This window comes from Sinohyriopsis cumingii, chromosome 9 (assembly GCF_028554795.1).
Source record: "Sinohyriopsis cumingii isolate HCF-2022 chromosome 9, ASM2855479v2, whole genome shotgun sequence".
NCBI classification, from domain to species: domain Eukaryota; kingdom Metazoa; phylum Mollusca; class Bivalvia; order Unionida; family Unionidae; genus Sinohyriopsis; species Sinohyriopsis cumingii.
The window spans coordinates 43,843,737-43,859,453 of record NC_142969.1 but is presented as its reverse complement, the minus strand read 5'-3'; the positions used below and the strand labels follow the sequence as shown (position 1 = coordinate 43,859,453).

Sequence of the window (15,717 nt, the reverse complement as noted above, 5' to 3'; positions counted from 1 at the left end):
AAGCTAGGACTAATAAGCGACAAGATAGCAATAATACCACATGATCAGTTAGGACTAATACGCCATATGCTAGGACTAATAACCCACAAGCTAGGACCAATAAGATACAAGCTAGGACCATTTACACACAGGCTTGGTATAACACCACACGATCTAGGACCAATAGCCAGAAGCTAGGAATAATACCACAAGCTACGATTGGAAATCCACACGCTAGGACTAATACACACAAGACAGAATGAATACCCCTAAAGCTAGGACTTATAACCCACAAGCTAGGACTACTATCACACAAGCAAGCAATAATACCCCACAAGCTAGCAATATGACCACACAAGTTAGGACTAATAACAACACAAGCTAGCAATAATATTTTACAAACAAGGACTAATATCCCACAAGCCAGGACTAATACGCCACAAGCTAAGACTAATACCCCACAAGCATAGACTAAGAAGCGACAAGCTTGCAATAATATCCCACAACCTAATGCTAATACTTCACAAGCTAGGACTAATACCTCACAAGCTAGGACTAGTAAGCCAAAAAGACAGGACTAATACCCCACAAGCTGGACTAAAAAGTCAAGCTGGGACGAATAACACCACAAGTTAGGACTAATACGTCGCAAGCTAGGGCCAATAACCCAAAATATAGGACTCATACCACATAGCTAGAACTAATAAGCCACAGGCTAGGACTAATGTTCCAAAAGCTAGGACTAATAAGCCGAAAGACAAAACTAATACCCCACAAGTTAGGACTAATAAGCCACAAGCTACTGCCAATAAGCCAAAAGACAGGTCTCATACCACATAGCTATCACTAATAAGCCACAAGAATAATATCCCTTAAGCTTGGACTGATAAGCCGCAAGCTAGAACGAGAAACCTCACAAGCTAGGACTAATACCCCACAAGCTAGGACTAATATCCCACATACTAGGACTATCATTATTATTATTATTATTATTATTATTATTAAAGAAACTAATACATAAATAAATACGCCTGCGTTTGTTAAGTAAAATATTCTAAAATAACAAAAATGTACGTGATTTCGAGATTTACGCACCTTCTAATTACAGACGTGGTCTAAGCATGAGATTTTCAGGATCCTTCGATTACGTCTCCCTCTAAAGCATCGATTCATATCTCCAGTTATATTGCCAGAGTCCGTGTCTCACACAGATACATGATTATGGACATTACGATGGGGCTCATAAGCTTGATCTTCTATCCAAGCGGAATGTTGCTGTCCTTCCAATAGGCTGCAGCCAAGCCAGTGCAGTTGTTGTTTCTGCGCAATTCTGGAAAGAACAACATGATGTGAAGATTCATCAGAGGTTATAGTACCTAGATACTTGAAGCCTGACGCAGTGCCCAGCTTCTGTCTATTCACTTTTATTTCCTTTTGGATGCCACTCAGGTTGCTGTCCTTGTCTTGGTCATTTCAACGCTGATCTGCATTCCAAACCTAAGGGATGCTTGATTGAGACGGTTCACTAATCCATCGATATCATCAGCGAATCGCATGTTAGTGATAGTTCTACCTCTAACACTGACACTGCCCTCAGCGTCTTCCATGGCACCAGTCATGATCCTTTCAATGCAGATATTGAAGAGGGTAGGTGATGGTAGGCACCCATGTCTTACTCCGATTGTGATTCTGAACCAGTCTCTTTTCTTGCCATTGACGAGACCTGCGCTAGTAGCCTTGTCATACAGGTTTTCTATGGTGCTGATTCGTTTGCATTTATATTGAATGCGCGGTGTCCCACGAGATTACACGCGATACAGCGTCGATAGCCTTCTTGAAGTCAAGGAAAACATGATGGGGGTCCTGTTAATGCTACAGGTACTTTTGACAGAGGATTTTAAGATTGAAGATCTGTTCTAGAATGTACGTCCTGCTCTGAATCATGCCTGTTTTTCAGCATGATGTGCTCAGACAGAAGCTTATATCTTTGATGATGACCTTTAGCATTACTTCACTGGCCTGACTGATGAGATGATTATTCGGTAGGTCTGGCACAGCTGCATATTCCTTTTCTTAGGAAAAGTGACGATCAAATGCTAGGCCATGGCGCGTGGCATTTTCCTGTTTGTCAGATGTTTCTGCATATTCGTGTGAGAACATCTATCATGGCGGTTGCTCCTGCTAGAACAAGTTCTGCCGATAATTTGTCTACTCCAGCTGACTTCCCTTCCTTTAGTTCCTTTAATGCAGACTCTAATTCGTCTATGATTATCGGGTGGTCAACATCTGTTGTGGTAATTGGGAAGTCTAGTACAGCTGGGTCTCAGGAAGTCTCCTGGTTGAAAAGCTCAGAACAGTATTCATTATCACATTTAAGAATCTCTTAGGCTTCTGCGAGACTCTTACCTGACTTGACCAACGTTTTTTGTCAGGTCTTTCATATGGTTGTGATGTTTTCCGTTAGGACTGTACCAAGTCCAGCTTCCAGGTTGTTTTTGAGGACCAACGATGTTCATTAGCGCTAACTTATTGTAGATGGCGAAGTCAAGGAGCTTGAATCCTCTCACACAGGTCTTTTATTTACACTAGGGACCATAGACTTCTCGTCATTCTGCAATGGCATCTTATCTTTAATGTCCTTGAATAACTAGAATACCCGTCTTGGGCGTGCGGTCAATGGGAGTTTTAACCTAGTCGTAGAACTCATCAACTTCAACTTATCGTGTTTAGACGTTGGAGCATACACCTCTATGCTGGTGACGTTGAAGGGAGAACGTAATCATCATGTTAGACACTTTATAATAACCCATGACTGTCCTCACAATGTCCTCATGTACCATAACTTCGACTCCATGTTCATGCTTGTCCTCATGCCCACTGAAGTAAAACTCCTGTCTCCTTCGTCTGTTGATCTCTTTCTGAAATTAATCCAGATCATCTCAAAGAGTCAGAGGATGTGCCATAGGTATTTTCCAATCTCATATGTTAGCTCCATGAGTTTCCCTGCTGGTCTGAATTTCCGTAGTTCAGTAGTGATGTTATCTCTTGCCCGTACTTTGATGGCAGTTGCATCAGTATCGTACTTATGACATCCGTCATGGTGTCCAGCCTATGGTACTGCCATTGGTATCCCGATATGAGAACTCTATCAATTGTCATAACCTGGCGGAGCCCATCCCTCTCCAGGCTGTAGACACCTATCTATTTTATTGTATGGGTCACTCTGACTTCAACTTGGAAGACCTGCTCTCTGTGATGTCATATTACCACCATCCTATTACACCCACAGGTAGGTAAACTCTTGGAGGCGGGAGTGTCTTAAATCTTTCGTTGGGAGTTATATCTTGTATTTGATTTGGTAAGGGAACATGTGTTTGTTCCTTAGGAAGAGGGTAATGGTGAAAGATCGAACATGACGAGAGAGAGAGAGAGAGAGAGACAGACAGAGACAGAGACAGACATACACAGACGGAGACAGACAGACAGACAGATAGGCAGACAGACAAACATAATTTTCACATATTGAAAGTGTCTAATGTAGGTGTGAATATTGAACTAATGATAATTAAGATCAAATGCATCAAGTGGTGTCTTCGTTCAAACAAAGCACATTTTAAGTTAATGAGCTACCCCTACCGGATGGATCTTAAGTTAATAATCTACCCCTACCGGATGCATCTTAAGTTAATGATCTAACACCACTATATGGATTTTGAGTTAGTGATCTACACTCACCAGATGGATTTGATTCTTTGTTTCCAATTCAAAATATGTTTTTGCCATTGTAGGTCGGTGTGTTTGAAAGAAGAAAATATCAAAGCCAATCATACAGAAAAAAAAACAAATTAGATAAATGAGTACTGGTTTGTTAAATTGTGTGCACCAAATCGTTTTCATGAAGCATCGCTTTGAATAAACGCTAAACGCTATGTTGGTCCAGATATTTTATATGTTGTCTCGGGTGCAGGGGCCCCGAATGGCCGAGTGGTCTAAAGCGCTCTCCGTTACGGATCACTGCCATCTCACCTCTGTCTGCGCCGGTTCGAGTCTCGGATTCAGCCAATGTGGGGATGTGAGAAAGCTTGTCAGTAGCTTCTCGTGGGTCGGTGGCTCTTTCCGGGGTTTTCCCGGGTTCTTCCTCCACCATTAATACTGACCGCCATGGATAGCCTATCGTGGGCTGAAAAATGGCGTTAAACCCATCAACAACAACAACAACAAGTCTCGGGTGCATGCAAGGCACGAATTTTCTTCATAGCCTCTTAATGATACAATAAAACCAAATTAAATTCAAAGTACTATTATTTATAAACATAACAATAAACAAAGACTTTTCTCACGACCGTGACATTTGAAAACATTTTTTATATTTGAAACAAATAAAGCAGAATCGATTTTCAAACGTTCTGCTGACGAATTTTTAATTTATTCCTTGAAGTGCTATTCAGTTAACTTAACCATGTTATTTAGTTTCGCTGCATTACCTGTATGACATTTTGTGCTTTTTATTAGGGGTTGGTGTGTCTCACCTTTCTTATGTTTAATCCAGCGAGACACTAAGTTGGCAGGGGCCCCGAGTGGCCGAGTGGTCTAAAGCGCTCTCCGTTACGGATCACTGCCATCTCACCTCTGTCAGCTGCATTGGTTCGAGTCTCGGATTCGGCTAATGTGGGGTATGTGAGAAGGCTTGCCAGTAGCTTCTCGTGGGTCGGTGGTTCTTTCCGGGGTTTTCCAGGTTCTTCCTCCACCATTAAAGTAGGCCGCCATGTATAGCCTATCGTGTGCTGAAAAATGGCGTTAAACCCTACCACAACAACAACAACAACAACACTAAGTTGGCAGGTAAATTTAACTAATGACCCATGTCCCACTAGACCTAATGCAACTAGACGTCACAGTCAGATTGTAATATTGGTGAACATACGCCAAGAAACAAAAGTATATTAGGTGAATGGTATATTGTTTATCGATCAAAACTTCACTGGCTCACTTCTAGTGGCGAACTTATTCCAACAAACAAGCTTTTAAAGTTTTGTAAAGCTGAAATTTATCCCGTTACATTTACAAATTAAAAACTGAATGGGTCATCGTTTGATTAAAATCTATTATTTTAAAATTTATTTGCATAATTAACATTTTTATTAAATATTAAGTATGTCAGATTTTGCAAAAGCAGCTGTTGTTTTGGCATGGGGAATATTTCAAAGTTTTGTGTATATTAATCACTCAGTTTGAAATTAAATTTATGAGGTTGTTTGGTGAGTTTAAAATGGCTGGCATCCGATATTCTAAATGCTGAAAGTTGAAAGGTATATTTGCATGAAAATCCCACTCCCTGGCATTTCCCAGTTTTGTAGACTGGTATCGTTGCATGTGAATATCCTCGCTCATATTTCTCCGTCTGGTAGACTGCTATATTGCTCGTATTTCCCAATCTGGCTAAAATAAGAGATCGGATATTTACCGATACGAGATCATGTTATGTTTCTGTTGACCTTATGATACCCCTCTCCTAAAAATAAAAAATACAACTTGTATATTTCTACAAGTAGAAAACGTAGTTCTGAACATGTTACTAATGATGACTCACCTTAACGGGAACTGCAACGATTTATTTCAAAGGTTAATCAACAATTGTTGAATTCCAAAAAGTGAATTTCTATTGGTGCATGGCGCAGCTGATAATTTTAAGTAGATCTCAGTTTAAACCTGATTATTCCATATCCTTACCAGCTGAGAATACTTGCCGTGTAGAACTGCATGCACCAAAGTGGTTAATGTGTTCTACGGGAGATAATTCAATTCTCCTACTGAGTGATGACTGGTATTATTATTATTATTATTATTATTAAAGTATTCAAGCAGTTTTTGACGAAATCTTATATTTTCTTTCCTATGACACCGTCAGTAACATTACCAACTTATATTCCATTAACAACTTTAAAATTATTTACCTAACGTTCCGTAAATACACAAATATGAGAGAGAGAGAGAGAGAGAGAGAGAGAGAGAACATGCAACCTTCATTTTTGCTGTTGGTAACATCATTGTCTCTGGTGTCAGCAAAGGTACCAGCAAAAGAACTAGTTAAATATTTATAGATATAAGGCGATCTTTCATTACATCCATGCATACATACATGCATACATACATACATACATACATACATACATACATACATGTATACATGCATCCATACATACATACATACATACATACATACCACCATTTTCACAACACATAGTATTTTTAAGTGCTAATGTGATAAATATATTTAGTTTATTGTAAGCAAAAGTATCAACAATACTGCGGATCATGATAAGAAATTTTTAAAAATAAAGCTGCCTTGAAGATATGCTTTACTTATTATCTACCTGCAGGTTCTGTGTGTTTGCCATCTGGACTCCTCCTTTTCTGTTTGACCGCCTCAGGCATCAGGAACCGGATATCTGTATTTGGCTGCCTTCAGAAAACCGCCAGTTTGTCATCTTTGTCGCTGTCATTGGACATTACATTCCATGCGCCGTGATGGTGTTCTGCTATGTCAAAGTTTTTACGGTCATGCGTCAAAAGGCAAAAGTTTCATCTTTAGTGCACGTAAGGATGACAAAATCATTTAATGCAGGGGACCCATCTCCAGGGACATCGAATCTCTCCGTTCCTAAACACCATTTCATGTATGAAAGCCGATGTAGGCCGAAGCCATTGGAAGACGGATGCAAACATGACCTTTCTGGATCATCAACTGCATCAGTCGTTGGATCTTCAGGTGTATCCATTGACGGAACCAACGAATATCGTTCCAGATTTGTCAACCATTCTCTGGCCGTAGAGGCTACCACAAATAATCGCAAAGGTAACGTCAGTCGCATTAATGCGGCATCTTCTTCTGCAAGATCGACGTTGTCCTCCACAACTGATTCGCATACTCGGGAAAGACGCATGTTTATTACGTTGACGTACATCTTAACGGGTTATCTTATCTGTTGGTTTCCATTCTATGTAACCTTTGATACGTATGCATGGCGACCGGAACTTGTTCCCGAATGGCTCTACACACTTTTTTTCTGGATGACCTATTTCAATTCAACGCTGAACCCTTTTATCTACGCTTACACAAGTAACAAATTTCGGCGAACGTTTCGAAGGATGCTTACGTGCAAGTGGTGTCATCGATATAATTAGGACTTCATGCACGCGATCGAATTAATCGTTACCGTCACATACAATAAATGCAAATACAAAATGATCAACTGAGATATTTAAATTACAGAACTGTCAAGAACTGTTTGCTATGTATATACCCCTCTCTGTCCCGTTCTAGTGCGAATCGTCGTGGCAAAACGGCGGATCTTAATATAATAGATTGAAAGGACCATCATCATACATATCGACAGTTGCAACAGCAACGTTATAAATAAAAAGTCTAAATTCCTGAACACGTTATTGAATTATTGAATGACTCTAGGAAATTATTCTCAATTTTGCTTTTACTTTCGGGCACAGTTATATAAACATTCGATAATTTTACGGTATTTTGATATTATGTATGAAAGATTTAAAGACGAGATGGAACAGTTATATATTTAAATCTCTTCTGCTAATCACCATCAGGTGTGTGAAGATTAGAACTTTTCTGAAACTCATGTAAAGATTCATTTATTGCTATCTCGTGGAGCTTTCAATTATATATATATATATATATATATATATATATATATATATATATATATATATATATATATATATATATATATATATATGACACACTTAAGCAAATTTAAAGTAGTATGCCACAAAACGAATCGCAATTATAAATAAATTAATGAATGGCTATCTGAAAAGATTACAGATAAGGATTTCGATACTTGTTCAGTCTAATCCAAAAATAAGTTAGGTAAGATCAAAACATATTAGAGGCAAGTTTACTACATATTTATGTATCAAAAGATATGAAAAATTGAGATGAATTAATCAGGACAATACAACACAATTATCACTGACTGACTCGTTTATAAGTACAAGCAGAATGCAGACTTTGCTGTTATAACAACCACAATTTGTAGGAAAGTTTTCATAGCATTTGGACAATATATGAAGAGGATCATCATTTGGAAAAGTTGACAATTTGTTTATGTAAAAATGCAATCAGAATTAGCCATCGTACTTTCAAATGGCCTACTCGAGAACTGAGCCCAAATAATTTTACTATAAAATAAGGCCTATGAACATTATGAACAGAAATGAAATGGATGATATCACTCAATGATTATATGACATCTTACATGCCAACCTTTGCATGATATTAAATAATAATTCTACCTAGTAGTATCAAGCATTTTCCTATAGTATACAGAGATTCATCTTTCCGTTCTTTTTTGGTGTATATTTGTAATTCTCAATAATTAATCCAATACATTCTGATTTCTTTGTTAGCAATCCGGAATGTCTGTTTAGGCAGACGAGGTTTAATTACTAGTTCGCCATGTGAGTGCGTCTGGTATTCACAAGGGCATATACCAACGACTTTTTTTGCATCATGTTGTCTGGTGCTTTTTGCTTACTCATGATGAAATATGGACTGGTGCGTACACAGGCTTGGCAAACGATGGGTGCCGTTTACTCGCGAAAATGAGTTCAAATCTCTGCAGTGTACGGATAAAAATTATTTATCTAGCCTGCATGATCTTTATATATATATATATATATATATATATATATATATATATATATATATATATATATATATATATATATATATATATATATATATATATAAACTCGCCATTGATTTAACCCGGTTCAAAATCGAATACATCAATTTAAAAACGTCTATATTGTACAAAGACATCACTGTCGTACATGGAGTCTACACTGGTATGTATTAACGGTCCACTAATAACGATAGCGGGTGGTGGGGTGAGGCGGGGATGAGGTGCTGTGGGGGCAAAACTTTAATGAGTCCTTCGTTGTCTTCTAATGTCGACAGATCATATCAATGAATCATCTTTTGATTCATACTTATTTAGTGCTAAATGTGCACGTTAGAAGGGACCCAAATTGAAAATATTTGTAAAATTACACGTGTTGTACATGGTCGCCGGTTTCTGTAAACTGGTATATAATGCCGATTCGTTCTTAAAACTTTAAAAAAAAAAAAAAGAAAAAAAAAAATGCAAAGAAAATATTGGTTAAATATTAAACAGAGAAGTGTTAAAACAGATTTGAAATCTTATCGTTTGCTAAGTTTTTTAAAATATTAATTCTATGGTTTCTTTCTGCATTATCCACATCTTTACCAGTTAACAGTTCACTGAGAGGCCACGTGCTCCTAAGTGACCTAAAGTGCCCGCCTTTACCGATTACTGCCATCTCTCCTCTATACACATGTAATGGAATCTTGGGCTCTGTCTGTGTCGGTATCTGATAATGCTTACCAGTAGCTTCCTTTGGGTAGATGGTTGTTACTGGTTGTTACTGGGGTTTTCCCAGTTTCTTCCTAAACCATATAATCCTAGCCACCATGTATAGCCTATAGTGCACTGAAAAATGTCAACAGCAGTACCAATATCAACGGCAACAACAACCGTTCACAGATATAAATAGTCAATTTCTCTTATGTTTTGGTTCAACAGATTTATAATTTAATTAATCACACTATTCCTTTGAAACAAGGGTTGTAAAAATTATTTTCTCCAAGGCAAATAATTCGGTGTATTTCTGCCATTCGATGTCATTGGTGTATCTTAGCATAATGTGCTCAAAATCTCTTTGATATCGTTTTCCATCGAACTGCATTTTGTGAATGAACAGAGGTTTTCGTCGCATCCATGCCCCTTAAATCAGTTAAATGTATGATGTTCTTCCAATTATTCCTTGAATTGTAGCTGTAGAAAGGTATATTTGTCTCGGTAGAGATACGTCGCAATGTTATCTATAAAACCTTACCTGTTACACAAAATACAGATCACGATTTAGTATATAGTGCAATATATATGTGCTACTGAAGTCTTCATTAATCGTCTGAAAATCTACTTAAAGAACAATTATTAATTGGACTTGTGTCGATTAGATTGCGGAGTCTAGGAAGATGTCCGCAAGTCTGTTGAAAGTTTTGTGATTATATGGATATTTTCTAACATTTTGCTACAAATAATTACATTGATCTCTTTTTAAAAAATCGTCAGTAGCAGATCAGCTGATCAGCAAGTTTTTCGGTAAGAAAACAAACAGTTGTTAAATTTGCATTTTGGCATGGAGTTTGGCATCCAGTTTTACATGCGACAGCTACCATATATACAATGGAAGAAGTTATGTTTTCCCCATTTCAAGGTGAAAATACGTTGAAAATGAAAAAGGAGAAAACAGAAAATCCCATCAATGTCCTCTCCATAGGCTGAGAACTTAAATAACATTAACAGAACATTTGGCATTATAAACGGTTGAGAAATAATTTGTTTTAAACGTTGTATTTAGTTTGAGATAATTACCTCATGACAATCATTTCTAATAATACAAAACCATAGGATGAGTAAGTCATACAAATTTTAAAAATGTCAATTACTTTTGAATTTGATCAAAAAATGTTTGCATTAGTGAAACTAACGTGTAAGGGAGTGGACCATGTTTTTCACATTTCTTCTTAATAATAAATATATAAATATTGTTATGCATAGCTAATTTATATTGTGTGTCTGATTTTGTTCTCTAATTGAGGGATGTGGATATAGCTTTTGGCTACCTGACCTTTGAGATGATAGGGGTTGAGGGTTGTGAATGGAAATTATACGTACCAGATTTTTGTCATAGTTTTAAGTAGCGAACAGGATGTTTACTAGAATTTGAATTCAAGGCTCAGAAATTTTTAAATCGAAATATTTCGGAACATTCCTGTGCAACTTAAGTCAAGAGCAGTATGTCGAAAGAAAAGTTTGATAAACAATTATTCAGTCCTGTTTTAAATCAATATATGGAATTATTTGCAGGTCTGTTCAGATTTAAATGAATTATTTATTTAAATTATTCATTGGAATTACAATGTGTTTATTGACTTAATGGACTAAAATACTATTTGGAGAATAATGAAAACTCATTTAAATACATTCTTTATTCTGTATGTGGTACATCAGGGCATTCAATAGCATTGGAATTCATCCAGAACATTCTCTTCTTTTGGACTGGTGACAGGACATTGAGGAGTCTATGGGATTTAATTCACAATACTGTGTCAACCAAATTGTCACTTTGTAACTTAGAGAAATAACTAATAGAGATCAGAATTCGCGATGAGATGGTGATGCGGTCAGATAAGCACCGACAATATCAAATTCCTCATCATGGTGTCACGGACATATACAACAATAGTTCTCACTTCGTTATATATATATATATATATATATATATATATATATATATATATATATATATATATATATATATATATATATATATATATATATATATATATATATATATATATATATATTCAATGGCAAGTTATAAATCAGTGTTGACCTGTTCTCTTATCTATCAGTTTACGTGCTAACAGAAAAATAATGTATGTCAATGTTGCAGTATCTCTGTGTATTTCAATTAGTTTTATCAGCTGTCAATGTTTGTGATGTGACTGACACTGACATTACCAGTTTAGTCTCTGCTAAGAGCCTCTGTTATGAATACAATCCCAAGTATTATTGAGAATGTTGTAGTATGTGCCACGGCACCCTCGTGTATTGAGACAGTGAGAGAGAGAGAGTGAGAGAAAGAGAGAGCGAGAACTTAATCACACTAAGGACTATGCTACATTTGCGTTTAATAGTTGGCTCACTAGTTAGTATTTGATGGTTTGCGTTAACATTGTATTTTTCTCCCTTTTTGGCCATGATTCTTTCTATCCTGTTTAGAACGTATTCGTTGTTTGGCTATTCAATGTTTGAGTGTAATTTTGCTTCACTGTGCTCGTGGAAATATATATGTGTAATTGTCTAGCACTTTGTACACATAAACGGTACAAGGGTGCAACTATACACTTTTGATCTCCAATTATATTGTTTGCTAAATGAACAATCTTTGCATAGCTGGTATCAAGTATTTCCCTGTTGCATCTCCAATCTCATCTGGCTATTGGAGCACAAGAAGTATTACACTGTATAAGCATTATTTAAGGTAGTACGTCGATTTCAATAGTAAGTGTGAGTTTCAGTTTTAAGATATTGGCCGACTCTTAATCGCCTTTTTAAAATTCATTTGTTGAGTAATTGTCCTCGCACTTAGTGGTGGTTTTTTTTTCTCATTCAGTAGTAGGTGACCTCATAATCAAATTCACATATGCGGCCAGAATAGGCGGGTGGAGTAGAGTTCAGAAGTAAAGTGGGTGGCCTAGTGCTCTTCAGGTTTTAATCATGACCAGATCCTCTGTAATAATATTAACATAAGAAACCTTCCACACTAAAGATACCCAATTTACAGGTTGTTGTTTTTTTCAATTTGCACCTTGTATGGCAGTGAGCTTAGAGGCACACTGTTATAGAATAACCTAAAGCATTGACGAAATAGAGATGAAACGTAACGAAGATGTACGTTAAAGAAGTGAGACCTGAAAGAACGAGAAGGAGCCTGGAAGATGTTGTTCAAAAGGCGATGTCTTCATATGTTAATATATCCAATCATGAGAACATGTCTGTTGAAATATCAGAAATAAAAATATTCAACTATGCATGGAACTCACTTTCTTTGAACCTTTGCTAGTCTTATGTCACATGATTAGGCTGGAATAAACATAAAACAAGAACAAATGAAAACAACAAACTTTGAAAAATAAAGAATAATTGTTTCCTTGAAAAAATTATGTAAGAATGAAAAAGATATGAACTTACCGTTTTTTAGAATCAAATCCAAAAATAATTCAAGAATAATCAAAAAATAATTTTTTAGTAGTCCTAACAACAAAATGTTTTTCTGATTTCAAGCTCGAATCCCGACGAAGAATCCAAGATGGATGACGATGACGTATGCTGTAACCTGTAGTGTGGAAGAGTACAGTTCCTCGTAGAAACAAGAATTATCACTCCGGTTTTGGAAATCTAAATAAATGTCTTATTAGAACTGTCTTTGATTTAGAATCTCACATTAGCGCATGTACTTTTCAGGAAAAAGGAATTAATCCTTTTGAATCTAAGTAATGTGAAATAACACAAATCCTAGTAATCTGAAATAACTCCAAGCAGCACAACATACAGCTTCCAGTTTAACAGCCCAACTTCTACTGAGAATTCTCCAAAACAAAGGTTATATCGTATTCTAAAACGTAAACAGGGGGTCACGTGGTCATGTTCTGGAAGCTCGTAGAAATTAGGTACTTGTTAAAGATCACGTCCACCCAGTATGACTCTGACGAAAACCAATCATGTTACTCTAAGAAATAAAAAAAAATTAAAATTGATTACACCTTGAATATATAGTCCCATCATGACCTCGACAACAACCAATCATTTTAAAATAAATATAGAACTAGTTTACGTGGCTGCTACAAATTTTGAATCAAGGTCAGGATTTAGATCAACACCTGGTGTTTACAAACTAACAATCAATGTCAAATTATTTTCTGAAAAAGGTATCATCTCTAGTGAATAAAATTACATGACAATATCATGTAATAGAAAGTTAAAACATTTAAAACTGACAAACAATTAAATTGAAATAAATCCATATATATTAAATCAGATATAATTAAATCAACTATGCACAACACTTCCCCCATAAAGAAAAATAAAGATTTATACATAAAACTTTCTTTTTGTCACAGACTAATTATACAACGTGTCTGATGTTAACATTATATTCATGTAACAACAAACTCTACCTTAGTAGCCTTTAATTTTTATTTTTCATTTTGCCGAGAAAAGTAAGGGGCTTGTGGTCACTAAATACAAATAATCGAAGAAGGAGCTGAACTAAGGTACACTTCAAAATGTTGTAATGCCAAAATCAAAGCCAATCATTCCTTCTCGATTGTTGAATAATTTCTTTGGTGCTTATTTAATTTCTTAGAAATATAGCACACTGGATAATCAATACCATTTTCATCGTCTATAATCAAAACTGCTCCAACATCAACATCACTTGCGTCAAAAGACAGTTGAAGTGATTGGGTGAAATTTGGAGCTGTAAGAACTGGCGCGCTTTTAAGTATGGCTTTCAACTTGTCAATAGCCTTCTGACATTTTTTAGTCCAAATCAATTTGTATTTCTTACGAAATAAATTTGTCAGGGGTTCGGTAATTATAGAAAAATTGGAACAAATTTTCGATAGTATCCGGCCACACCCAAATATTGCACCAGTTGCTTTTTATTAACAGACACGGGAAATTCATCGATGTATGCAACACACTTGACTAGACCAGTGGTAACCATATTCATGAGACGTTGAAATGAACTTGGCGACTCTTTCATCCCAAACGGCATTACTTTATATTGGTAAAGTCCATCTCGAGTCACGAATGTCGAAATTTTCTTGCGCTTTCCGTTAGTGGAACTTTGGTGACATACTTGGTATTACCGATGTTCTCAATACACTCATCAGTTCTTGGTAATGGGAATGAATCTGTCTTGTTACACTATTCACCTTCCTATAATCAGTACAGATACGGAAAGTTTTATCTGGTTTTGGAACAAGTATGCATGGTGAACTCCAGTCAGTTTTAATAGGCTCTATAAAATCATTCTCCAGCAAACATTGAATTTCTTTTTTCAAGTATTCCTGTTGTAGTGGGTTCATCCTGTACGGGTGTTGTTTCAAAGGTTTAGAATTTACAATTTCAACGTCATGGAAAATTGTTTAGTATATTGTAGGACCATCTGGAAATAAGTACTCATTTTCAAATAATAACGGTTTAAGTTCATTTATTTCTTGCTCATGCAAATGTATACATTTTTGGTTTAGATCTTTCGTAATAATTTCTGAATTCCAAAGATTTGTCACTCCAATATCAGTAGAATCCGATGATATTCCTTCACTTAAATCTTCACTGAGTGGGACATGTACAACTAAATTAATTACTTGTTTAAGCTGGCTATCTCTTTCAATATACTGGTACTCCTATAATTTATTTAGATCCCCGGAGTACTAATATCATAATTGAACTCATTCATTTTCTTATTAACCTTCTAAGGAACTGTATTATTACAAAACTCAAACATTAATTAAATTGTAGTCCTGTCAATTAGCAATTTCACTTTTGACTTGAATTGCTGAATGACAAATTCGAGCATAGTAGGCTGGAAAGTTCAAGTACTAAAATTTGACGTATGACCGGATTGGACAGAGTAGGGAAAGCAAATTGAGTAAGAAAACTTTATCAAAGTTTTAGTATTCCTCAACGAAATTGCTTCTGGAAACCTTGTTGACGCACACATAATGGTCAACACGTATTGGTTACCTGACCTGGTCTTAGGTAAGGGACTAACACAATCTACCATAATTCTTCAAGGGCAAGAATATGCTGTAGATGAACCTTGCGTATTTTCTGATTTGGTTTTCCTACAATTTGACAGGTATGACAAGGTCTACAGTATTTACCAACATTATTTTTGATTTGTGGCCAATAGAAGCGAGTCAAGAATTTGTGATAAGTTTTACTGATCCCTAAATGACCAGCCAAAGGAGTTTCATGGGCCAGACTATGTATTTCCTGTCTGTAAGGTTTTGGAACTACAATTTGATAGTTCAAGGAGTAAATG

At 36.2% G+C, this 15,717-nt stretch overlaps 1 protein-coding gene across 1 annotated transcript in view; it reads left to right on the top strand.

Moving 5' to 3' along the window:
* Positions 1 to 7,651, top strand: part of LOC149791649 (alpha-2A adrenergic receptor-like) — an 11,792-nt gene extending 4,141 nt beyond the window's left edge. The window contains exon 2 of the mRNA XM_089969240.1: positions 6,360 to 7,651. Within this exon, the coding sequence (XP_089825366.1) occupies positions 6,360 to 7,164 (805 nt within the window). The 3' untranslated portion in view covers positions 7,165 to 7,651. The remainder of the gene's footprint in view (positions 1 to 6,359) is intronic.
* Positions 7,652 to 15,717: the final 8,066 nt, after the last annotated feature.